Source organism: Orcinus orca, chromosome 20 (genome assembly GCF_937001465.1).
Source record: "Orcinus orca chromosome 20, mOrcOrc1.1, whole genome shotgun sequence".
NCBI classification, from domain to species: Eukaryota; Metazoa; Chordata; class Mammalia; order Artiodactyla; family Delphinidae; genus Orcinus; species Orcinus orca.
The window spans coordinates 43,229,444-43,253,641 of NC_064578.1; the positions used below are offsets into that span (position 1 = coordinate 43,229,444).

Genomic DNA, 24,198 nt, shown 5'->3' on the forward strand with positions numbered 1-24,198 from the left:
TAGGTTGTTTCCAGTTTGGGGCTATTACAAAGAAAGCTGCTATGAACAACTGTGTACAGGCTTTGGTGTGGACATAAATGTTCATTTCTTGGGCATCAATGCCTGGAAGTGCGATTGCTGAGTCATTCGGTAGGAATATTTCATTAGTCTTTCAAGAAAATGACAAACTGTTTTCCAGAGGGGCTGTACCATTTTACATCCCCGCCAGCCATGCACGAATGATCCAGTTTCACTGCATCCGCACCAGCATTTGATGTTGCTATTATTTTTTATTGTAGCTGTTTCGTTGGTCTGCAGTGATTTGCATGGTCTTGATTTGCATTTTCACTAATGGCTAATGGTGCTGAGCACCTGTTCACAGGCTTATTCGCCATCTGTGTATACTCTTCGGTGAAATGTCTTTTCCTGTCTTTTGCCCATTTTCGAATTGGCCATGCAATCCACCTACTTAAATTGTACCCTTTAATGGTTTTAAGTATATTCACAGCGTTGCACCACCATCACCACAGTCAGTTTTAGAACATCTCATCACCCCAAAAAGAAACCCGAGTCCATTAGCGGTCACTCCTGGTTTCCTCTCGACACCGCTACCCCAGCCCCAGGCAACAATTAAATCTACTTTCTGTCTCTACAGATTTTCTTTTCCTGGACATTTCATAGAACTGGAATCATACAATTTGTGACGTATCGTGATTGGCTTCTTTCACTTAATGTTTTCAAGTTCGTCATTTTGCAGGATCTCTACAGCACTTCGTTTCTTTTTATTGCCAAATAATATTTCATTGTATGGATACGCCATATCTTCTTTATTCGTTCATCACTTGATAGACATTTCGGTTGTTCCCATTTTTTTGGCTTTTATAAATAATGTGCTATGAACACTTGTGTTCAAATTTCTGGGTGGGTGTGTTTTCATTTCTCTTGGGTATATACCCTAGGAGCGGAAACACAGAGGTAGATGGGAATTCTATGTTTAACCTTTTGAGAAACTGTCTTGAGACTGTTTTTCAAAGTGGCTGGAAAATATTACATTCCCACTAGCAATGTATAAAAGATTCCATTACTACACATCCTTTCCAGCATTTGCTATTGCCACTATTTTTTAATTTTAGCTGTCTAATAATAGGTGTGTAGGAATGATAGCTCATTGTGATCTTAACTGGCATTTCTCTAAAGGTTAATGACGTTGAACATCTTTTTATTGGATTACTTTTTAAATTGTATTTATTTATTTATTTATTATTTATTTTGGCTGTGCCAGGTCTTAGTTGCGGCACTCGGGATCTTTGTTGAGGCATGCAGATTTCTTACTTGCGGCATGCATGTGACATCTACTTCACAGACCAGGGATCAAACCCGGGCCCCCTGCATTGGGAGCACAGTGTCTTACCCACTGGACCACCAGGGAAGTCCCTATGTGATTATTTTCTATCCGTATAGCGTCTCCAGTGAAATGTCTCTTCATGCTTTTTGCCCACCTCTTTTTTATTTTGCCCATCTTTTTTTTTTTTTTTTTTTTTTTTTGCAGTACGCGGCCTCTCACTGTTGTGGCCTCTCCCGTTGCGGAGCACAGGCTCCGGACGCGCAGGCTCAGCGGCCATGGCTCACGGGCCCAGCCGCTCTGCGGCATGTAGGATCCTCCCGGACCGGGGCACGAACCCGCGTCCCCGGCATCGGCAGGCGGACTCTCAACCACTGCACCACCAGGCAAGCCCTATTTTTTTCTTTTTTAAAATTAATTAATTAATTAGGCCACCTTGGGTCTTTGTTGCTGCGCGCGGGCTTTCTCTAGTTGCGGCGAGCAGGGGCTACTCTTCGTTGTGGTGCGCGGGCTTCTCAGTGCGATGGTTTCTCTTGTTGCGGAGCACGGGCTGTAGGTGTGCCAGCTTCAGTAGTTGTGGCTCGCAGGCTCTAGAGCACAGGCTCACTAGTTGTGGCCCACGGGTTTAGTTGCTCCGCGGCATGTGGGATCTTCCCGTGTCCCCTGCATCGGCAGGCAGATTCTTAACCACTGCGCCACTGGGAAATCCCTACATATTCATTCTAGATATGAATTCTTTGTCAGATAAGTGGCTTGCAAATATTTTCTCCCAGTTTATGTTTGTCCTTTCATTCTCTCAGAAAACTCTTTCCCAGAACCAAAAAAAAAAAAATTAATTTTGGAGTCCAGTTTATTGAGTTTTAGGGGTCATGCTTTTGGTCTCATGTCTAAGAACTCTTCATCATCCCCTATGTACCCCAAATTTTCTCCTATGTTACCTTCTAAAAGTTTTATAGTTTAATGTTTCACATGCGAGTCTATGATCCACTTTGAGTTAATTTTTGTATGAAGTATGAGATTTAGGTTGAGTTTCACGTTTTGCCTATGGCTGTCCAATTTTTCTACCACCCTTTGTTGAAAAGACTATATTTCCTCCATTGAATCATTTTTTGCTCTTTTATCCAATAGCCGTTGGTTGTTCTTGTGTAGGGCTATTCCTGGGTTCTCTAATCTGTCCAATTGATCGACGTGTTTATCCCCCCACCAATACCACACAGTTTTGATTATTGTATATTCCTTTATAATAAGCCTTAAATCAGGTAGGGTGATTCCTCTCCCTTTATTCTTCTTTTTCAGAAATGTTTTCTATTCTAGTTCATTTTTCTTTCTGTATAAATTTTAGAATAGGGCTTCCCTGGTGGCGCAGTGATTGAGAGTCCGCCTGCCGATGCAGGGGACGCGGGTTCGTGCCCCGGTCCGGGAGGATCCCGCGTGCCGCGGAGCGGCTGGGCCCGTGGGCCATGGCCGCTGAGCCTGCGCATCCGGAGCCCGTGCTCCGCAATGGGAGAGGCCACAACAGTGAGAGGCCCGCGTACCGCAAAAAAAAATAAAAAAAAGTACACAATAAACTTTAGAATAATCTTGTCTATATATACAAAAAATCTTGCTGGGATTTTGATAGTAATTGCATTAAATCTGTATATCAGTTTGGAGAAAATTGACATCTTTACTATGTTTAGTCTTCTAATTCATGAACATGGTATTTATTGAAGAAGTCTTCTTTGATTTTTTTCAGCAGTGTTTTGTAGTTTCAGGATACAAGTCTTACATATGTTTTGTTAGATTTATGACACCTAAGTGTTTCTTTTTTTAAGCCATTGGAAATAGAATTGTATTTTAAATTACAGCTTCCACATATGCATTATTAATATAAAGAAATGTGACTAATTTTTGTGTTCATCTTGTATTCTGCAACCTTGCTGAATTCACTGATTAGTTTTAGAATTTTTTTGGTAGGTTCCTTGGGATTTTCTACATAGACCATTATGTTATCTGTAAATAGGTTTTATTTCTTTCTTTCAGATCTATATGCTTTTTATTGCCTTCCTTTGTCTTATTATGCTGTCTAGAACTTCCAGTATTATATTGAATAGGAGTGATTGAGAGTGGACATCCTTGCCTTGTTCCCAAGCTTAGAGGAGAAAGTATTAACACTGTTAAGTGTTAAATATGTTAGCTGTATTTTTTGTAGGTCAGTTGTAGGTAATCAAGTTGAGAAGTTTCTATTCTTAGTTTTCAGAGAGTTTTTATCATAAAAGGATGGTGAATTTTGTCAAATGCTTTTTCTGCAACAATTTATATGGTCATGTGATTTTTCTTCTTTGTCCCATTAATGTGAGAGTACATTGATTGATTTTCAAATATTGAACCAGACTTGCATACCTGGAATAATCCCCACTTGGTTATAGTTGTGTAATTCTTTTTATATGTTGCTGAATTCTATCTGCTAATATTTTTTGTTTGTTTGCTTGTTTGTTTGTTTGTTTTGCGGTAAGCGGGCCTCTCACTGTTGTGGCCTCTCCCGTTGCGGAGCATAGGCTCCGGACGCGCAGGCTCAGCGGCCATGGCTCACGGGCCCAGTCGCTCCGCGGCATGTGGGATCTTCCCGGACCGGGGCACGAACCCGTGTCCCCTGCATCGGCAGGCGGACTCTCAACCACTGCGCCACCAGGGAAGCCCTCTAGAGTATTTTTAATTTCATTTATTGTGTTGTTCATCATTGCTTGTTTCATCTTTAGTTCTTCTAGGTCCTTGTTAAATGTTTCTTGCATTTTCTCTATTCTATTTCCAAGATTTTGGATCATCTTTACTATCATTATTCTGAATTCTTTTTCGGGTAGACTGCCTATTTCCTCTTCATTTGTTAGGTCTGGTGGGTTTTTATCTTGCTCCTTCATCTGCTGTGTGTTTCTCTGTCTTCTCATTTTACTTATCTTACTGTGTTTGGGGTCTCCTTTTTGCAGGCTGCAGGTTCGTAGTTCCCGTTGTTTTTGGTGTCTGTCCCCAGTGGCTAAAGTTGGTTCAGTGGGTTGTGTAGGCTTCCTGGTGGAGGGGACTAGTGCCTGTGTTCTGGTGGATGAGGCTGGATCTTGTCTTTCTGGTGGGCAGGTCCACGTCTGGTGGTGTGTTTTGGGGTGTCTGTGGACTTATTATGATTTTAGGCAGCCTCTCTGCTAATGGGTGGGGTTGTGTTCCTGTCTTGCTAGTTGTTTGGCATAGGGTGTCCAGCACTGTAGCTTGCTGGTCGTTGAGTGAAGCTGGGTGTTGGTGTTGAGATGGAGATCTCTGGGAGATTTTCGCCGTTTGATATTACGTGGAGCTGGGAGGTCCCTTGTGGACCAGTGTCCTGAAGTTGGCTCTCCCACCTCAGAGGCACAGCACTGACTCCTGCTGCAGCACCAAGAGCCTTTCATCCACATGGCTCAGAATAAAAGGGAGAAAAAGAAGAAAGAAAGAAAGAAAGAAAGAAAGAAAGAAAGAAAGAAAGAAAGAAAGAAAGAAAGGAAGGAAGGAAGAGGATAAAAGAAAGAAAATAAAGTAAGGTAAAATAAAATAAGTTATTAAAATAAAAAAATAATTATTAAAAAAAATTTTTTAAGTTAAAAAAAAACACAAAAAACCGACGGATAGAACCCTAGGACAAATGGTGGAAGCAAAGCTATACAGACAAAATCTCACACAGAAGCATACACATACACACTCACAAAAAAGAGGAAAATGGGAAAAAATAATAAATCTTGCTCTCAAAGTCCACCTCTTCAATTTGGGATGATTCGTTGTCTATTCAGGTATTCCACAGATGCCGGGTACATCAAGTTGATTGTGGAGATTTACTCTGCTGCTCCTGAGGCTGCTGGGAGAGATTTCCCTTTCTCTTCTTTGTTCGCACAGCTCCCGGGGTTCAGGTTTGGATTTGGCCCCACCTCTGTGTGTAGGTCGCCGGAGGGCGTCTGTTCTTCGCTCAGACAGGACAGGGTTAAAGGAGCCGCTGATTCGGGTGCTCCGGCTCACTCAGGCCGGGGGGAGGGAGGGGTACGGAGTGCGGGGCGAGCCTGCGGCGGCAGAGGCCAGCGTGACGTTGCACCAGCCTGAGGCGCGCCGTGTGTTCTCCCGGGGAAGTTGTCCCTGGATCCCGGGACCCTGGCAGTGGCGGGCTGCACAGGCTCCCCGGAAGGGAGGTGTGGAGAATGACCTGTGCTCGCACACAGGCTTCTTGGTGGCAGCAGCAGCAGCCTTAGCGTCTCATGCCCGTCTCTGGGGTCCGCGCTGTTAGCTGCAGCTCGCACCCGTCTCTGGAGCTCCTTTAAGCAGCACTCTTAATCCCTTCTCCTTTTGGGAGGTCTGAGGTCTTCTGCCAGCGTTCAGTAGGTGTTCTGTAGCAGTAGTTCCACATGTAGATGTATTTTTGATGTATCTGTGTGGAGGAAGGTGATCTCCACGTCTTACTCTTCTGCCATCTTCCCCTTCTCCCCACATATCACTTTGATGAAAATAAAAATGTAAACAGTTCATCCTCAAGGTGGCGTCGGCGGCGTCCAAGGTCCGGCGGTACCGGAGCCCCTGCCTACCATACTGTCTTGATTACTGTAGCTTTGTAGTATAGTCTGAAGTCAGGGAGCCTGATTCCTCCAGCTCCATTTTTCGTTCTCAAGATTGCTTTGGCTATTCGGGGTCTTTTGTGTTTCCATACAAATTGTGAAAGTTTTTGTTCTAGTTCTGTGAAAAATGCCAGTGGTAGTTTGATAGGGATTGCATTGAATCTGTAGATTGCTTTGGGTAGTATAGTCATTTTCACAATGTTGATTCTTCCAATCCAAGCGCATGGTATATCTCTCCATCTGTTTGTATCATCTTTAATTTCTTTCATCAGTGTCTTATAGTTTTCTGCATACAGGTCTTTTGTTTCCTTAGGTATGTTTATTCCTAGGTATTTTATTCTTTTTGTTGCAATGGTAAATGGGAGTGATTCCTTAATTTCTCTTTCAGATTTTTCATCATTAGTATATAAGAATGCAAGAGATTTCTGCAAGAGATTAATTTTGTATCCTGCTACTTTACCAAATTCATTGATTAGCTCTAATAGTTTTCTGGTAGCATCTTTAGGATTCTCTATGTATAGTATCATGTCATCTGCAAACAGTGACAGATTTACTTCTTCTTTTCTGATTTGGATTCCTTTTATTTCTTTTTCTTCTCTGATTGCTGCGGCTAAAACTTCCAAAACAATGTTGAATAATAGTGGTGAGAGTGGGCAACCTTGTCTTGTTCCTGATCTTTGTGGAAATGGTTTCAGTTTTTCAACATTGAGGACAATGTTGGCTGTGGGTTTGTCATATATGGCCTTTATTATGTTGAGATAAGTTCCCTCTATGCCTACTTTCTGGAGGGTTTTTCTCATAAATCGGTGTTGAATTTTGTCAAAAGGTTTTTCTGCATCTATTGAGATGATCATATGGTTTTTATTCTTCAATTTGTTAATACGGTGTATCTCATTGATTGATTTGCATATATTGAAGAATCCTTGGATTCCTGGAATAAACCCCACTTGATCATCGTGTATGATCCTTTTAATGTGCTGTTGGATTCTGTTTGCTAGTATTTTGTTGAGGATTTTTGCATCTATGTTCATCAGTGATATTGGCCTGTAGTTTTCTTTCTTTGTGACATCCTTGTCTGGTTTTGGTATAAGGGTGATGGTGGCTTTGTAGAATGAGTTTGGGAGTGTTCCTCCCTCTGCTATATTTTGGAAGAGTTTGAGAAGGATAGGTGTTAGCTCTTCTCTAAATGTTTGATGGAATTTGCCTGTGAAGCCATCTGGTCCTGGGCTTTTGTTTGTTGGAAGATTTTTAATCACAGTCTCAATTTCAATGCTGGTGATTGATCTGTTCATATTTTCTATTTCTTCCTGGTTCAGTCATGGAAGGTTGTGCTTTTCTAAGAATTTGTCCATTTCTTCCAGGTTGTCCATTTTATTGGCATATAGTTGCTTGTAGTAATCTCTCATGATCCTTCGTATTTCTGCAGTGTCAGTTGTTACTTCTCCTTTTTCATTTCTAATTCTGGTGATTTGAGTCTTCTCCCTTTTTTTCTTGATGAGTCTGGCTAATGGTTTATCAATTTTGTTTATCTTCTCAAAGAACCAGCTTTTAGTTTTATTGATCTTTGCTATTGATTCCTTCTTTTCTTTTTCATTTATTTCTGACCTGATCTTTATGATTTCTTTCCTTCTGCTAACTTTGGGGTTTTGTGTTCTTCTTTCTCTAATTGCTTTAGGTGTAAGGTTAGGTTGTTTATTTAAGATGTTTCTTGTTTCTTAAGGTAGGTTTGTATTGCTATAAACTTCCCTCTTAGAACTGCTTTTTCTGCATCCCATAGGTTTTGGGTCGTCGTGTTTTCATTGTCATTTGTTTCTAGGTATTTTTTAATTTCCTCTTTGATTTCTTCAGTGATCTCTTGGTTATTAAGTAATATTCTTTTGTATACATTTTCTTTATCCAGTCATCCATCAGTGAACACTTAGGTTGCTTGCATGTTTGCAGGGAACATTGGGGTGCAGATATCTTTTCCAGTTAGCGTTTTATTTCCTTCAGATAAATACCCAGAAGTGGCTTTGCTGCCAAAGAGAGATGGGGGGTGTGGCCAAGAAGAGTGAAAATCAGTCACTGGCGACTTTGCTGTGCTTCCCCTTTCACTCTTAGATGCTGCCAGGGTCCCTGAAGACAGAAGACACATGAGGAAACAGGTAAAAACTATTTTGTTCTCTTTTGCATTCGACAAGCAAGTAGGGAGCCGCTGCCATGTGCCAGGCACAATTCTAGGGGCTGGGAGCACAGTGGGACTCCCCTCCCTTTCTCTTGCCTGTGTGACAACAGGTAGTAATCCCCAGTCTTTGAGCATCTCCCTTGCCAGGCCTGGCAATTCTTCTGAGAGCAGGAGGCATCACTGGGTGCCCAGGAGGGAAGAATGGACTCAAGGAGGCCGGCTCTGAGGTTCTGCAAGGCTCTAAACAGGCTCGTGTTGAGCAGACCACGGGTCCAGAGCCTTTGTGCCCAATGCCGACTGTTCCCAGCGTTCCATGCCCCATCCTGCCTCAGCTGCCTTCCAAGCGCAGGCCTGGGGCCCACTTCTTGTGCTCCAGAGACTACCTGGAGCTCCGTGGGGTAAGCATGCAGCCCTGCTCTGAGAAGCACCCCTCTTCCACTGGTCTTGGCATTCTCCAGCTGGTCCCCAATGAGGGTGTGACTGGTGGCTGCTGGCAGAGGGGGTACCCTGGCCCAGCTACTGGAGGCTAGTCTTTGCCACGGGGAATGGAATCTGGCCCTGGCCATAGCCCTTGTGGAGACCCAGAGGGAGCCCAAAGTGCATCCCTCAGAACACTGACCCTGCAGCCCTCATGGAAAACGTAGAATTGTTCCCATGGCTAAAGAAGTATGTGTTGCGTACTCTACTCCAGCCCCCATGCTGGGAGGTGCGTGATGCCCATACAGCTGGTTAAAGGGTTCGAAAAGGCCTGCACTAAAGATTCCTATTTCACTTTCTAAAATCCAGCTTCTCTCAAACAGATGTGACCTCGAGGACTTTTTTCTCTGTAACACTATTAGCACCTGCAGGGCTCTATGAGCTCTGTGTGGAGAGCCTGCCCTGATCTATGCCCAGGCCAGTCCAGCACGGCTGCCATGCCTGGGGACAGACCCCCTTCCTACTTCCATCCAGCAGCCTAGCTTTCCCCACACCGGTCCTGGACACCCAACGGTCCTGTAGCATAAGCCGCGCAGCCAGAGGAGATGCACAGCCAGCTGGAGGGGCTTGGGGAGGGGACGCCGATGTGTGGGAACTGTTGGCTGGGCAGGCGGGACAGACGCAGGTCTGTGCTGAGACAGGAGACACACTCTGTTGGCACGTCCTGCTGACTCCCCAGGGACACGCATTCAGGGCACAACCATGTAAATTTGGACTTAAATTTAACTCTATGTAAATGTAACTCTATGTAAAAGTCCAGTGAGGTGGCGGTCCAGCTCACCGCACGTGCACCCATACGTAGAGATGGACAGTGGCTGCACATCGGCAGCCCTTGGACTACCTCTAGCCCACCCTTCACTAGTTGACCCAAGGTAAGCTCCAGGTCACCTAGGGCCTGGCATTCGAGGTGCTCAGTAGTTTGGTGCCACTCAAAGCCTGAGAGCTGGGCAGCAAGTTTATACAATTTTGGACGGATGGATGGAAGAAAGGGAGGAGTGCTGGGAAGAGAGAGGCTAGCCTTACATGGTTCTCAGGCTGATGGGAGAGGCACAGCATATCCAGAAAAAGACCCTGTGAGCTTCCAGAATTCCATATCCTGCCATGCAACCAGACACGGTCTTCTCAGAATCAGGGAGAAGGGATTGGAGCTCAGTGGGTGAGCAAGAAAAGCTGTCTGGAAGATGTAAGTGACCAGATGGCTTAAAGACAAACTCTTCCTGGCCCAGGCTCCCGCCTAGACACAGCACCATGCATCTCCTCGGTCCCTTGCTTCTGCTTCTCGGTAAGGATGGTGGCCCGGGCAGATACTTGGGTCTGGGACGACTGTGGGAGCTGGAGGAGGAGGAGGCAAGATGAGGGCAGAGAAGAGTAAATGTGGGGCAGGGTGGGGACAGTCAGTGTATATGTGTGTGCGTGTGTATACGTCTCTCTTTGTGTATCTGCCCTCCCCCCCCCCCCCCCCCGCCTCTTCAGAGGAAATTCTTTAGAATGCGCTCATCGTCCTTCAGTAATGCTTTCTGTTCGCTCTGGTGGGTTCCAGAATACTTGGCTTTCTCTGACTCAGCCCAGTGGACGTTTGAACATCCCAAGATCCTCTACGCCTGGGATGGAGCCTGCGTCTGGATTCCCTGCTACTACCGTATCCTAAACAAGCACTCGCTAGATAACCTGACCGTGTACCACAATTATAAGTATGACAGCTCCACCAAGAGCTACAATGGGACCATCCTCTATAAGAACCTAAAAATCAGGGAGTTTCCTGCTCGTCAGGGAAGGGTACAGTTCCTGGGAAATGGCAGATACAACTGCACCCTCCTCATCAATCCCGTGAAAGTCAATGACAGCGGTCAGCTGGGGCTGAGGATGACGTCTGGGGAGAACAAATGGATGGAGGCCATCGGCCTCAACATCTCTGGTAAGGCCCTGAGGATGGGTTCCTTCGTCTCGGCAATGAGGAGGATGGGAAGCACCTGACTCCTGGGACAGCTCACAAAGCAGGTCGCCTGCAGAGGCCAGACGGGGATGCCAGTGAGCCACCGGGGTGCCACAGGATGGTGGCGCCCGTGGCAGACCGGAGCATAGGGGCACTCATCCCTCCTTGAGCATCTCCCCTGGCTTTTCCAGAGATGGAAATCTGAATTTTCAAGTGAAATCTCCCAATGTATTAATGTGGGGGGATCCATTCTAATTAGGCCTTCGTGGCTACATGACACACAGATAGGGTGTGAACCAAACACAGGTCTGGGGCCTCCCCCCGAGGGAGTGTGCTCGCTCCATTCCACGGCCTGTTCATTTGGTGGGTGGTTCTAAGCAGGCCTGTGTTTGGGGTGAGAGATGCAGCTTCAGACGCTGCAATCTGAGGGCGACCCAGCCTCGGGGAGAGCAGGGACTGGCTGCACACAGGCCTCTGCGCTAAAGGAATCCCTTCCAGGATTGCCGTGTGGGAGGGCTCCGATACTGAGGCCTTTGAGCCGGGTTTGTCCTCCAAGCTAAGCGTGTTGAACTAAACGCGTCAAATCCGCTGAGGAGTGCCGGGGGAGTGGTCTGGAAAACATTTAGAAAGCAGACACCAGGGGGTGTGAACGAAGTAACTATAAAACATAAAACACCGTTTCTAAGGAGGATCAACCTTCACAAGACCTTTCAGAGGGGGTTTGGGCCGAGCAGAGACAGGCAGGCCCGGAGGGAGGTGGACAGGACCGGCCAGGGCATCTAAAGCTGGTCCAGGTTCCCAGGCCTCCAGCGTGGCCCCTGCTCTCTTGCAGAGACGGCTCCTCCACCCCACATTGAGCTCCCTCCAGACATCCGGGAGCTCCGCGACGTCACTGTCACCTGCTCGCTGAATTTCGCCTGCTTTGAGTACCAGGTTCATCTGCAGTGGTCCCTGGAGGAGCGTGCGGTCACCTCCACCTCCCTGTCCACCGAGACCGTCTCCACCCAGAGCACTCTCACGTTCCAGCCGCAGTGGACTCACCACGGCAAGAACCTGACCTGCCAGCTCTGGGACCCCACGGAACAGCAGTTACTCTCTGAGGAAACGGTGTGGCTGGACGTGAAGCGTGAGTCTCCCCAGTGCTTCTGTGGGAGGGCCGAGGGTCCTGTCATCCCTTCACTCCTGCAGAGGGTAACAGGAGCCCACACAGAGGGGAGCGTGATGGGTCTGTGGGCACCCGCTGTTGGGAATGGTCCAGGCAGAGCCGCGGCCCCTCCTCCACCATTCCCATCATCAGCTCTGGTGTTTCAGGGGACACCTGATTCAGAATAAAAGAATCTATCCTCAAACCATGACCTGATTTGGGGATCACTTGGTTAAGGTTTTTTGGTTCCCCTGGGGGGTGGGATGAAGAATTTTTTCACATCATTTTTTTGTGCCTCATTCATTCATTCATTCAATAAATATTTCTTGTGAACCTACTAGGCTGCTGGGGATAGAGCAGTGAGCAAAATTCTTGCCCACGTGGAACTAGCATTGAAGTCAGGGAGACGAAGAGTAGATAGGTGAAAAGGGAACTAGAGAACATATGTGTAGGTGGTGCTAAGTGTATCACACAAAGATAAAGCAGGGCTAGGACAGAGGGAGTGAGGGATGGAGGCTGAACTTGAGCTGAGACTTGGGTGAAGGGAGGGCCTGAGGCAGGCCTATCTCCGTGAGAAGAGCGTTCCAGGGAGAAGAAAGAGCAAGTCCGAGGCCTTGAGGTAGGAACTTGGTGTGTCTGCCTCAGAGCAAGGAGCCGGCAAGCTTGGCACTACATCCAAGGGGCCCAGTGGTAGGAAAGGAAGGCCGAGAGGAACCGGGACGCTAGATCTCGTGGGCTGCAGCGAGCGTTTCTGGATTGTTCTCTAAGTGTGGAATCCACTGAACGGTTTCAAGCAGGAGAGTCGTGAGGTCTGATGGACAGTCCTGGGAATGCTGCTGGCTGCTGGTGGAGACCAGACCTTTGGGGTCTGGGGTGTGGGGAGCAGAGAACCGAGTTGGGAGGCTGTGACGGTCAGTCACCTGTTGACAAGGGTGACAGTGAGTGGCCACGCACCCTTGCCCGCTCTGTCTAGGCCGCTGCTTTATCAGAATAAAAGGCCTGCAACTTGTCAGCCCGTCACACCCTCTGAGAATCCCCATCCCCTCCCTCACTGTTCCCTCCACTTCTCCAGACGCGCCGAAGTTGAAGATCCAGGTCAGTCCCAGAGAAGCCACTGTGACAGAGGGAGAGTCTGTGACCATGACGTGCCAGGTTGTCAGCAGCAACCCACGGCACCAGAAGGTGGCCTGGCTCAGGGACGGGGTCCTGCTGGTGGGGGAGGAGACGCCCACGCTCACTCTGCCCGAGGTGACCAGGAGGATGAGTGGGCAGTACCAGTGCAAGGCCCACAACGATGTGGGCTCCGAAGAGTCGGAAGCAGTGGACCTCCAAGTGCACTGTGAGCCTCCTGGGAGCTGGAGAAGGGCCGGGCCGGGGGTCAGCAGGGGCACCTTCCAGGCCCATGGGAGGGGAGCCCCGGAGGCCTCTGCTCACCACCACCCCCAGCCTCCCAGCCTCGGCCTCTTCTTCCAGATGCTCCGGAACCTTCCAGGGTTCAGATCGTCTCCTCGCCAACGAAGGAAGGAAATAAAGTAGAGCTGACGTGTATATCACTGGCCAATCCTCCTCCAACGAATTACACCTGGTACTACAATGGGCTAGAAATGCCTGGAAAGACGGACAGGACCTTCCAGATCCCAGAGGTCCTCCTCAGGCACGCTGGGGAGTACTCCTGCTTGGCGGAAAATGATCTTGGTCCTGGACAAGTTGGCCAGGAAGCTGACTTGGAAGTCCAGTGTGAGTAGCCGCAGAGCTGCTGGAAGGAGGAGATGGCTCTGGGGGCAGGAGGAGGGTAGACGTGCCCGCGAAGGGACAGCAAGCGGAAACCAGGGGCTCCCGGCAGATAAGCTTCTTGGGGCAATTGTTGTGTTCACAGTTGTGTCCTTAGCACCAGACAGGGCCTGGCTCGTGGGAGGTGCTCAGTAGATGCTTGTTGACTTGAATGAATGGCAAGATGCCAGGGTCCCACGAGGGACGCGGAGACTTGGCGTCACTTAGCAGTGGCTGAGTCCCTGAAGGGGTCTTGAAATTTTTGAGGAGAACTGGGGCAAAATGCTTCTTTACCTCTTGGTTGTCAGACCCTGTTTAACACAGTGAGTCTTGGCACTGAGGGGAGCCCGGGACAAAGAGAATCCCTAGGTTTGATCCTTGGACCCTGGGATGTCATAGTCGGGGCCAAATCCTGAAATCTAGACACCGGATATGTGGTAACAGCAGCAGCAGAAGCAGCATGTGTTGCGTGTTTACCACACGCCACAGGGCTCTAACAGCATCCTCTTACTCCATCCTGCAGTGATTCCACGAGGTTAGCTACTTACAGGACCCCATTTGACAGATGAGTCAACTGAGGCCTGCAGCCCACGGTCACACAACGCCAAGGGGCAGGATCCGGCACTCTGGATCCAGAGCTCTGCTTTTCTTCTTCTTTTTTAAGTTAACGCCCTTACTGTAGTCACCCGGCTCCGCGCCCCAGACCCGTGCAGAGACCCACAGAGAGTGGCCCCTCCCTTGCACAGCACCACACATACTCCACCCAGAGCTGTGCTCTTAACCACTGCACCATCCTGTCTCAAACCACAGCCAGGCCAAATGGCCAGGGCAGGGTTTCTGTTCTCAGAGGCAAGAGGGAAGCACAAGCCCTCCCTCCGCTAATAGAGGAACTGCAGGGCACAGGAAGGGGGAAGAGGAAGCAGGAAGGAACAGGTCTTATGGCCATCTGACTTTTCTTGACCCACCTCTCTGGTTTTCTTCCAGATCCCCCCAAGGAGGTAATCACAGTGATTCAAAGCCCCACACCGATTCGAGAAGGAGACAGTGTGATCCTGTCCTGTACCTACAATTCCAGTAATCCCAGAGTTACCCGATATGAATGGGATCACCTAGGCTTCCAGGACCAGCTATCACCCGCTGGGCTGACAATTCGAAAAGTTGCCTGGGACACAGGGCCAGTCAAATGCGCAGCCTGTAACCAGTGGTGTTTGTGGTCTCCCCCTGTCGACCTGGATGTCCAGTGTGAGTGCCCTGGGCCGGGGGAGCTAGGGGGTGGCCCAGTTGGGGTGCGGGGCTCTAAGGGCGAGGAGACCGAAGAGAGAATTGAGGGATGAGAGTCAGGCCTCAGGGCCAAGGGGAGAGGAATTCTTGGGAACAGGAAGAGGGGAAGAGACCCAAGAGATCAGCCTGAGGTCCTTGCTCTCCAGATGCCCCCAAAGATGTCAGTGTCCAGGTCACTCCCCACAGTGAGATTCGCTCTGGGCGCCCGGTCCTCCTCCAATGTGACTTCTTAAGCAGCCGCCCCACGGATGTCCGCTTCTTCTGGAAGAAAAATGGAATCTTTCTGGAGGAAGGAAAGAAACTGAGCTTTGACGCCATCTCTCCAGAAGATGCTGGAACTTACCACTGCTTGGTCAACAATTCCATAGGACAGACCTCGTCTAAGGCCTGGGCTCTCCAAGTGCTGTGTGAGTGGCTGGAGCCGGAGGCTGGGAGCAGAGACGGGCAGGTGACTGGCTACCCGGATCCTGACTTTGCTTCTACTTACAGATGCACCCAGGAGCCTGCATGTGTCCATCAGCCCGAAAGACGGAGTGGTGGAGGGGAAGAAAGCAGTCCTGACGTGCGAGAGCGACGCCAACCCTCCCACCTCCCACTACGCATGGTTTGACTGGAATAACCAAGACCTCCGCCATTACGATCAGACGCTGAGATTGGACCCTGTGACGCTGCAGCACTCAGGCGCCTATTGGTGCCAGGGGACCAACAGGCTGGGCCGGGGCCAGTCGCTGCCCACCACCCTCACCGTCTACTGTAAGGGCCCTTCTCCGGCCCTGGCCACTCCTGCGGCGTGCGTTCCGGACCTCCTCCCCGCTCCTGCACGGAGGGTGGGGAGTGGGCAGCCTGTGCACTCAGAGGCGCCCCTTCTCCACACACAGCTCCCCTGTCTTCCCTCCTCCCCGATCAGTCTCTCGCCACCCCGGGAGGATTCAGGCTGCCCCTACCTTCCAGACATCCTGAGCTCCTCCTGGCTCCCTCTCTCTGCCTCTCTCTCTCTGCCTCGCCCTTGATAGGCTGCTTGTTTCTACCTTTTGAGATTGTAGTGGTTTTGGGTTTTCTTTAAAAGACAATACAAGTACATGGTAAAAACAGCATGAAAGGGTAAATAGTGGAAGGACAGATACGTCTCCTTTCTTGCTCCCCGAGAACTCTACCCCCTCCCTCCCTTGAGGCTTTCACCGTTGGCAGCTGGATATGGCCCCTCACAGAGATTCTTCTATACGTGCACCACAGGCCTATAGAGATTTATGTCCATACACCCTTCTTTGTTACTCAGACGGTGGGAGAGCTCACACGTTGCCCTGAACTTCCCTTTCTTCCATGTAATAACAGCACTTGGAGATAGTTCTCTATCTGTGCATATACAGGGTGTCTGAAGAGTCTGGAAAAACACAGGGGAAAATATTTAATTTATTTATTGTGCTTTTTTCAGGTTAATGATTGGAGCCATGGCTTTAAATTTAGAGGATTGGCACTGGCAAAGCTGGTGCTAAAGGGAGCCAGCCTGAGGGTGTCATTTGGAAAAGTTACACATTGTATAAAAACATATACAACGTGTATATTGTATATACAATATACACATTGTATATGTATATTGTATATACAATATACACATTGTATATGTATATTGTATATACAATATACACATTGTATATGTATATTGTATATTGTATAGACAATATACACATTGTATATCTCCCCAGGGAGTCCCCTGGGTCTCCCCTCTGCAGGCACCCTGGAGACCTGACTCTTTTGCTGAGGGTGCACTGCGGTCCCGTGTACGGATGTCGAATAACTATGTCCCCACTGCCCTCCTCAAGGCTGGTGCAGTCTCCTGCTCTGGGCACACCTGCGAAGAGAATTGTAGGCTAGGTTCCTACGTGAACTGGCTGGCTCAAAGGACAAGTGATTTTAAGCACGGCCAAGCTGCCCTCTGGAGAGGCGGCACCATTTATGAGGGTTACGTGCTCTGTGTGTGCCCGAGGCTGTCACACAGCAGGAGCTCCTCTCAAAAAAGAGCTGCCCTTCCCTCCTAATGAGACGTCCAGAGGGCAGGGCTGGCTTCTCCCTCTTTCTCTGCACCACACCCCCTGGGCAAGGAGGAGATGTCGCACAGGCCAGAAGGACCGTGGCTGTGCAGAGAGAAGCCGAGGATGCCTCCCAGGCAAAGGTCACAGGGCAGAGCTGGCCTGCTACCCGACTGAGGCAGTGTCGTCAACTGACGTACCTCCTTTCTCTATCAGATAGCTCAGCCTCCATCATCAGGCGAGTGGCCTTGGGAGTGGGGTTCTGTCTGGCCATCTTCCTCCTGGCAATCTGGGGAGTCAAGCTGCAGCGGAGGTGAGTTCCTCCCACTGCCCACCACCTTTGCTCCCCCTCTGCCCAACCCAGGGAACGACCCCGGTTACTCAGTCCTGCAGCCCCCGGCATGCCGAGTCCACAGGGTCCTCTTCCCAGGCCCTTCGTCCTCCCTGAGCAGGTCTTTATTTCTCAGCTGGAAGAGGATTCAGAGACAGCAGGGGCTTCAGGAAAGTTCCAGTGGACAGAACTTCTTTGTGAGGAATGTAAAGGTAGGATGGGAGAAAGATGAAATGCAGGGCAGAGCTTCGAGTCAAGAAAGAAACAAAGTGGAAAATCAACTATGTGTCAAATAAAAAAAAAGAAGAGAAACAAAGTGGAGAGGGGTGATAAAGAGTAGAGAGGCAGGGGAGCTAGGGTGGGGAGAGGAGTGGTAAGGGCCGAAACCTCGTCCTCCTCTCAGGCTCGAAGGATCCCCCAAGCTGAAGGCCCCCACTCCCTGGGGTGCTACCATCCAGTGACGGAAGACGCCGTCAGCTACGCTGCCTTGCGCTTTCCTCTTGGCGAGACGGATGTACCGAGACCTGGGTACTGAGGGCACCAGGGGGGTGACACCTGCACCCTGGGAGGGATGTGGGGGGCAGAGCTCGTGTCTCGCCTGCCCTGTGTGTGCCAGGCCCGTGCTTCTTCTCCTCATTCCTGCTCTGTAACAACCCCCCTGGTAACGGTCTCGGGAATTGGATCTGTTCCTACAAACCAGGAGCAGGCACGGCCAGAGTCGGTCTCTATCACCGAGGTTGGGACTTTGCGATACATACACACATACGTTCGCTCATCTGACACATCAGCCCCTGCTGTGTGCACTAGGCATGACGCAAGGGGCTGAGAGGCTGGGGGTGCTCTTAGGGTCTAGGGGAGTTGGAAGAAGGAGCAGATTTCATGCAAAAGCCTTCATTTGTGGTCATCTCTCTGCCTTCCCTCTCAGAGATGCAGGGACCTCAGAGACGCGGGGACTTTCCTCAAACAGGGACGACACGGTCACTTACTCTGTGGTGCAGAAGCGTCACGTGGTAAGAGGGCAGGGCTATGGAAGGTGGGGAAGTGACGGGACCTGGCCTCGGCTGTGAGTCCCAGAGCCTGGGTGGCAGAGGCTGGACAGTGGGGAGGGCTGCCCAGACCCTGGTGAGGTCAGACCAGGGCAGGCACCTCCCAGTCTGAGGCCGGCTGCAGCCAGTTTCTAGACAAGAGGACTCCTGCTCGCGCTCTTGGACCCCCAGGCGGAGCGGAGGAGAGAAGGGACAGGGAAAGCGGGCTGCGGGAGGCTGGTGAGCGTGAGGCCACGCTCACCACCATGTGGCTTTCTCAGGGCGACTATGAGAACGTGACTCCAGAGGTCCTAGAAGACGAGGGGATACATTACTCGGAGATGGTCCATTTTGGGTTTGGGGAGCGGCCGCTGGCCCAGGAAGGAGTGGAATACGTGACCCTCAAGCAATGATGGGCCAAACCAGCTGAGGTGGAGGGGCCAGGGGCCGCAGCGGCCAGGGTGGTCCTGGAACTTTCTCAGCCTCTGCTGTTCAGCTGCGAAATCACACACACACACACACACACACACACACACACACACACACGCACGCACACGCACGCATGCACGCATTCACACACATGCATGCACGCACACACACGAGCACACACACACAGTCACAGTTACTGCAACCCCAGTTGGTGCAGAGAACTTTGTACATGGTCCAGAGACAGTCTTCCTTCTTAGCACTGGTAACACCGACCCTCCAAAGGGTCTGTCCCTGGTCCTTTCCCACTCCCCTTCTCACCCAGAAATTCATCTAAATACCTATCCTGAGCTGTACAAATCCCCCTGCCCCTTCCCAGCCGTCTGCCACCACCTACCCACTCCCAAACCCCACTCCGCAGCTGGCTGTGTCCCTGCGGGGATCAGCTGGTCATTATTTTTATTGTCCTCTCTCCCCATCCCTTTGACACCTCACCCCTGCTCTGATAACTCCACTCACTAATCTTATGCGTAATTTTTGACCCCAGGGCAAAGCCCAGGGAAAGAGGAACAAAAATGAGGTAGAGGCCCTGCCCTGGGCTGGTTTCTTCTCTCAGAGGCCTTCCACGGGGAGGATTACGCTGCTGCGGCTCCTTTCCTCGAGGGTCTCATGGTCTGAGATATACACTGATGTGGACAAACGTGTAACAGACACAGAGCTACACAATAAACATGGCTCAGATGCCACGTCAAAGAGCCAGTGAATGATTTCCAGTCTGCAGAGTCTGAGCGGGGACGGGCAGCTGGGGCAGGAATCCTGGGGCCTGGGGAGAGGGGACAGGTGACGTCACGCGCAAACCACCAGATCGGAGGGTCCATCGTCTTGTTGCCAAGAGTCCGCGGGCGTCACAGCCAGAGCCTGAGTCCCGATTCTTCTGCTTAACCAGCCGAATGATCTGGGGCAAAGTTCCCCGGCTTCTCTGAGCCTCCGTCTCTCCGTCTGTAACATGAAGATGCAGGCGGTTCGAGATAGGAAGTGAGGTATAACCTTATGTCATGTTATAAGATTAACGCAACAGCCAAAAGCCCCTAGAAACCACATTCCCATCTGATTTGCATCTCTTGAAGACCATAAAAAGGGGAAGCCGAAGCATTACTCACAGCAATTCTCAAAAGTGACCCTGCCGCGTCGTTTCACAACCCACAGCTGCCTGCCTTCTCGAAGGCCAGCTGCCTTGAGGAACCTCTCAGCTTTTCTACCTCTCCCCGTGACCCCCACTAGCTCTCTAGTATGTTCCCTGGCCGACTTGCCAGGGAGGCCCTTCCGGCTTCTCCTCCGCTTCTCCGTCTGTTCTCTCTCCACCTGGTCTCCTGCTTCTCCCAAGGGGCCAAGGCCCATTCTCCTTCAGGGCAGGAACCTGTGGTTAATCATTCATCAAGATGACAGTCAGGGCTTCCCTGGTGGCGCAGCGGTTGAGAGTCCGCCTGCCGGTGCAGGGGACACGGATTCGTGCCCCGGTCCGGAAGGATCCCACGTGCCGCAGAGCGGCTGGGCCCGTGAGCCATGGCCGCTGCGCCTGCGCGTCCGGAGCCTGTGCTCCGGAGCGGGAGAGGCCACAGCAGTGAGAGGCCCGCGTACCGCAAAAAAAAAAAAAAAAAAAAGATGACAGTCAAATTCCTGGCCTGTGGTGGGCGCTCTGAAGGCACCGCCTTCCTTGGCTGCCCTACTTTCACGTCTGCTCGATCCAGATGCTCTCTGAGAGGTTGTCCTTGGGATGCCCAAGGAGTGGGGCACTGATTTCCCCATGAACCTACTTTGTCCCTGGTTTGACGTCTTTTTTTTTTTTTTTTTTTTTTTCTGGCCGCGCCACGTGACTTGCAGGATCTTAGTGCCCTGACCAGGGATTCCCCCCAGGCCCCGACAGTGGAAGTCCTAACCACTGGACCGCCAGGGAACTCCCTGGTTTGAACTGTCGTGAGCACCTTCCACGTTTGCGGAGAAAGGGAAGGCTTCGAGAACTGTCGAAATGAGAGGGCAAGGGTCTGGGGACCAGTATCATTCAACCATTTATCCAGCAAACACCTACTGAACACCTCCCACTGCATCCACCACAGAGCCAGTTGTGGGGGTACAAAAAAGATACAACATGGTCCTAATCTCGGGGGTCTCTAGTCTAGGTGTCCAGAGGGTTTTAGGAGCTGAAGGACCTAAAGGCAGCCGCCAGCCTGACGAGGCCTGGCGCGGGCTCCCCGGCAACCAGCGGAGGACTTCCCATCCTGGACCTGAGCCTGACTGCTGACATCAACCTACTTCATGACCAATTGCCCGAGGGATGTGGCTGTCATCAGGCCCTGCTGAGATGTGCACGGCAGGTGACTGGGCAGCGCTGGGGCTAGAACACAGGCAGCCCCCGACCCAGCCCCGGTCCTCACCGTCCTCTTGGAGCCTGGACAATTGACCATTCGTCTGACTCGCTGAGTCCCTGCTAGGTATGCAACAAGCAGCGGACAAAGCACACAGAAAGCGTTGCCTTCACTGATCAACATTCTAGCGGAGGAGCTGGCAAATCTGACGTGGCAGAGTCGTGGGTGCTTGGAAGAAACCACAACGCAAGATGAAAGCAGAGGGGCTGGAGCAGGGGAGGGGCCCGTTTGGATGCAGGGATGAAGGGAGGTCCTCTGAGGAGGGGACACCTGAATTGCCAGGTGGGAGGGCCAAACAGAGAAGAGCTTGAAGACGCTCTGTCTCCCTTTATAAATTTATTTATTTATTTTTGGCTGCGTTGGGTCTTTGTTGCTGCATGCAGGCTTTCTCTAGTTGGGGCTACTCTTCATTGCGGTGCACAGGCTTCTCATTGCGGTGGCTTCTCTAGTTGTGGAGCACGGGCTTTAGGCGCGCAGGCTTCAGTAGTTGTGGCTCGCGGGCTTAGCTGCTCGGCGGCATGTGGGATCTTCCAAGACCAGGGCTCGAACCCATGTCCCCTGCACTGGCAGGCGGAGTCTTAACCACTGCACCACCAGGGATGCCCCCTGCTGTCTCCCTTTGCACCCAGCTTTGCTCATCTACCAAATGCTTGTCACGAGAGGTGAAATGGCACTCCTGTTGACTTTTCCTCAGTTCTGTCAGTTTCTCAGTGCTTCCCAAAGACAAAATACTAAACAACAGGTTGCAAGTTCTTCTACAATTCCCAGGGAGGTACTGGACGACACATGTAGGACTTAGAAGGGGGGTGACCAAGAATCAGTTTGGTTTGTGAGGTTTGAAAAGGAAATGAGATCATTTCTTTGGAGGGAGCCGTGGATATGCTGAGACTCTCAGGCTGCCTGCTCTGGAAGCCTGGTGGGAAGCACTTCCAGGGAACCACTCAGAGAAGCTTATTCTGGGTGACTTGGATTTCGGGGAGGACATAGGGGCCTGGTGACTGACACACACACCCAAGAAAGCTGAAGTCCAGAGAGACCATACTGTCAGCCTGAGGCAGGAGAGAGACAGACAGATAGAGAGACACGTGCACAGTCAGAGACAGAAAGAGAATCACAGAGACAGCTTAGGGCCGCTTTAAATCTCAGGAGGTCTCCTTAGAAGGGCAGGATGACCCCAACAGGGAGGTGAACGACCAAGTTCTCAGGGCCTGAGAGGAATGTTAAGCGGCCAGCTGGAGGCACGCCCCACCCAACGTCCCTACGGGTGCCCCAGGGAGGAGTCCCTCTTGACATCCGTGCAGCCCAGAGAGAGGCAGGGTGGAGACCACAGCCCGGGTACTTCAGTGCCACCGAACTCGACTTTGCTTGTTCCAGGTCTCTCCTTCTCTCCCTCCTGCCGACACAGGGAGGGTCATAAACCACTGTCATCAGGTCGGAGGGGAAAGGAGAGGGAGGATGGAGGAGCCCAAGGCCTGTGCAGGTGGGGGGAGAGTAGAAGCTCTAACTGGGAATGATGATCTCATTGTCCCACATAGTAAATGCCAAGTGGAGATGGTATGGGTGACTAGAGGGACTTATTATCTGGGAGTGAGCCTGGGCTTGCCCACAAGCTCGTCCAGGAGTAGAGAAGACTAAACCCCCAGAGCCGGTTTGAACGGGCTGGCGGGGGTGGGGATGGAATAAAGGTGTGTTCTGGTTGTACCACCAACCCTGCTCTTTAAAGGTGCTGATAATTCCAAAAGATACACGCACCCCAATGTTCATTGCAGCTCTATTTACAATAGCAGGACATGGAAGCAACCTAAATGTCCATCAACAGAGGAATGAATAAAGAAGATGTGGGTACATATACACCACGGAATATCACTCAGCCATAAGAAGGAACGAAATTGTTCCATTTGCAGAGACGTGGATGGACCTAGAGACTGTCATACAGAGTGAAGTAAGGCAGACAGAGAAAAACAAATATCGAATATTAACACATATATGTGGAATCTAGAAAAATGGTACAGATGAACCTATTTGCAAAGCAGAAATAGAGACACAGACGTAGAGAACACATGTATGGACACCAAGGGGAGAAAGGGGCAGCGGGATGAACTGGGAGATTGGGATTGACGTATATACATTGCTATGTATAAAATAGATAACTAATGAGAACCTACTGTATAGCACAGGGAACGCTACTCAGTGCTCTGTGGTGACCTAAATGGGAAGGAAATCCAAAAAGGAGGGGATATATGTATATGTATAGCTGATTCACTTTGCCGTACAGCAGAAACTAACGCAACATTGTAAAGCAACTATATTCAATAAAAATTAAAAAAAAAAAAGGTGCTGGCTACGCACTCTTCACTCCCCCCAGGAAAAGCCCACATTTCTAACCTCTCCCCTTCCTGTGTTTGCATCATCTTGGACCCTCACCTCCTTCTGAGATGCCCCATTAGCTGCTCATCCAGGCTGTGACTGCCTCAGGCTAATGGCTCTGCCTCCCCGCCCTTCTCTCCCTTCCGGCTCACTGCCCATCCTGGCCACCCTCCCTCAGGGGACTCCTGAGCCTCAGAGACACCTGGCAGCACCAAGAGGTGAGTCCCTCTTTCTGTGGCTTCTCTCCCCACCACAATTTTTCCCCAGATCCCCAGAAGCCTCCGCTTAGGGGGAACCCCTGAGGCTGGCTAAAGTCATTCCCTGTGACACCAGTGGGACCTGGCTTATCCCTGGACTCTCCCCGGGAGACCTCCTTCTCCTGCCCTTTGCTACAACCTACAACCCCGACTTCCCCTCGGCTAGGCGTTGCCACCAGCCCCGCACTGTCTGCTGTAGGGGAACAGCTCCTTCTCTTTCCAGGGAACTGGGGAAGGGGTGTGAACACAGGAATCTAGCTTCCTTTCCTGAGAAAAATACATACTGTCGGGATCAACTCTGTTCATTTTCTTCTTCTTTTTTTTTAAAGATGTTTTTGATGTGGACCATTTTTAAAGTCTTTATTGAATTTGTTACAATATTGCTTCAGTTTTACGTTTTGGCTTTTTGGCCACGAGGCATGTGGGATCTTAGCTGCCCAACCGGGGATCGAACCCTCAGCCCCTGCATTGGAAGGCGAAGTCTTAACCACTGGGCCGCCGGGGAAGTCCCTCAACTCTGCTCTGAATTCTCTCCACCGCTTGTCTCCCCAGAGTCTCAGAAAGCAAGAGGCCTTCCCTCTTCTGGGACCTGCGCGCCTGTGCTCCGTCTCCTCCCGTTACACCACGATCGCTCGCTTCAATTAAGGGGGCACA

The 24,198-nt window shown here is 50.5% G+C and overlaps 1 protein-coding gene and 1 long non-coding RNA gene across 2 annotated transcripts; one reads left to right on the top strand and one right to left on the bottom strand.

The window, feature by feature from the left end:
- Window positions 1-7,858: 7,858 nt before the first annotated feature.
- Window positions 7,859-19,256, top strand: CD22 (CD22 molecule). The gene is made up of 14 exons (XM_012538385.3): window positions 7,859-8,063; window positions 9,787-9,842; window positions 10,101-10,475; window positions 11,326-11,619; window positions 12,710-12,976; window positions 13,111-13,374; window positions 14,392-14,649; window positions 14,835-15,095; window positions 15,178-15,441; window positions 16,932-17,028; window positions 17,183-17,258; window positions 17,450-17,574; window positions 17,972-18,056; window positions 18,353-19,256. Exons 2-14 carry the CDS (start codon window positions 9,809-9,811, stop codon window positions 18,482-18,484), a joined length of 2,532 nt encoding a protein of 843 aa, XP_012393839.1. The 5' UTR covers window positions 7,859-8,063; window positions 9,787-9,808; the 3' UTR covers window positions 18,485-19,256.
- On the bottom strand, window positions 14,827-20,152 carry LOC105748813 (uncharacterized). Its single transcript, XR_007474183.1, has 4 exons — window positions 19,658-20,152; window positions 16,916-19,496; window positions 15,032-16,537; window positions 14,827-14,949 (listed from the first exon to the last, which is right to left on the bottom strand). It is a non-coding gene; the product is annotated as an uncharacterized LOC105748813 (long non-coding RNA).
- Between the last annotated feature and the right edge of the window lie 4,046 nt (window positions 20,153-24,198).

Excerpts from the sequence above, each read along its gene's own strand:
- CD22 (XM_012538385.3), top strand. The coding sequence starts at position 9,809 with ATGCATCTCCTCGGTCCCTTGCTTCTGCTTCTCG. Across the intron at positions 10,476-11,325 it reads CATCGGCCTCAACATCTCTG|AGACGGCTCCTCCACCCCAC; the intron begins GTAAGGCCCTGA and ends GCTCTCTTGCAG. Across the intron at positions 15,442-16,931 it reads CACCACCCTCACCGTCTACT|ATAGCTCAGCCTCCATCATC; the intron begins GTAAGGGCCCTT and ends TTTCTCTATCAG.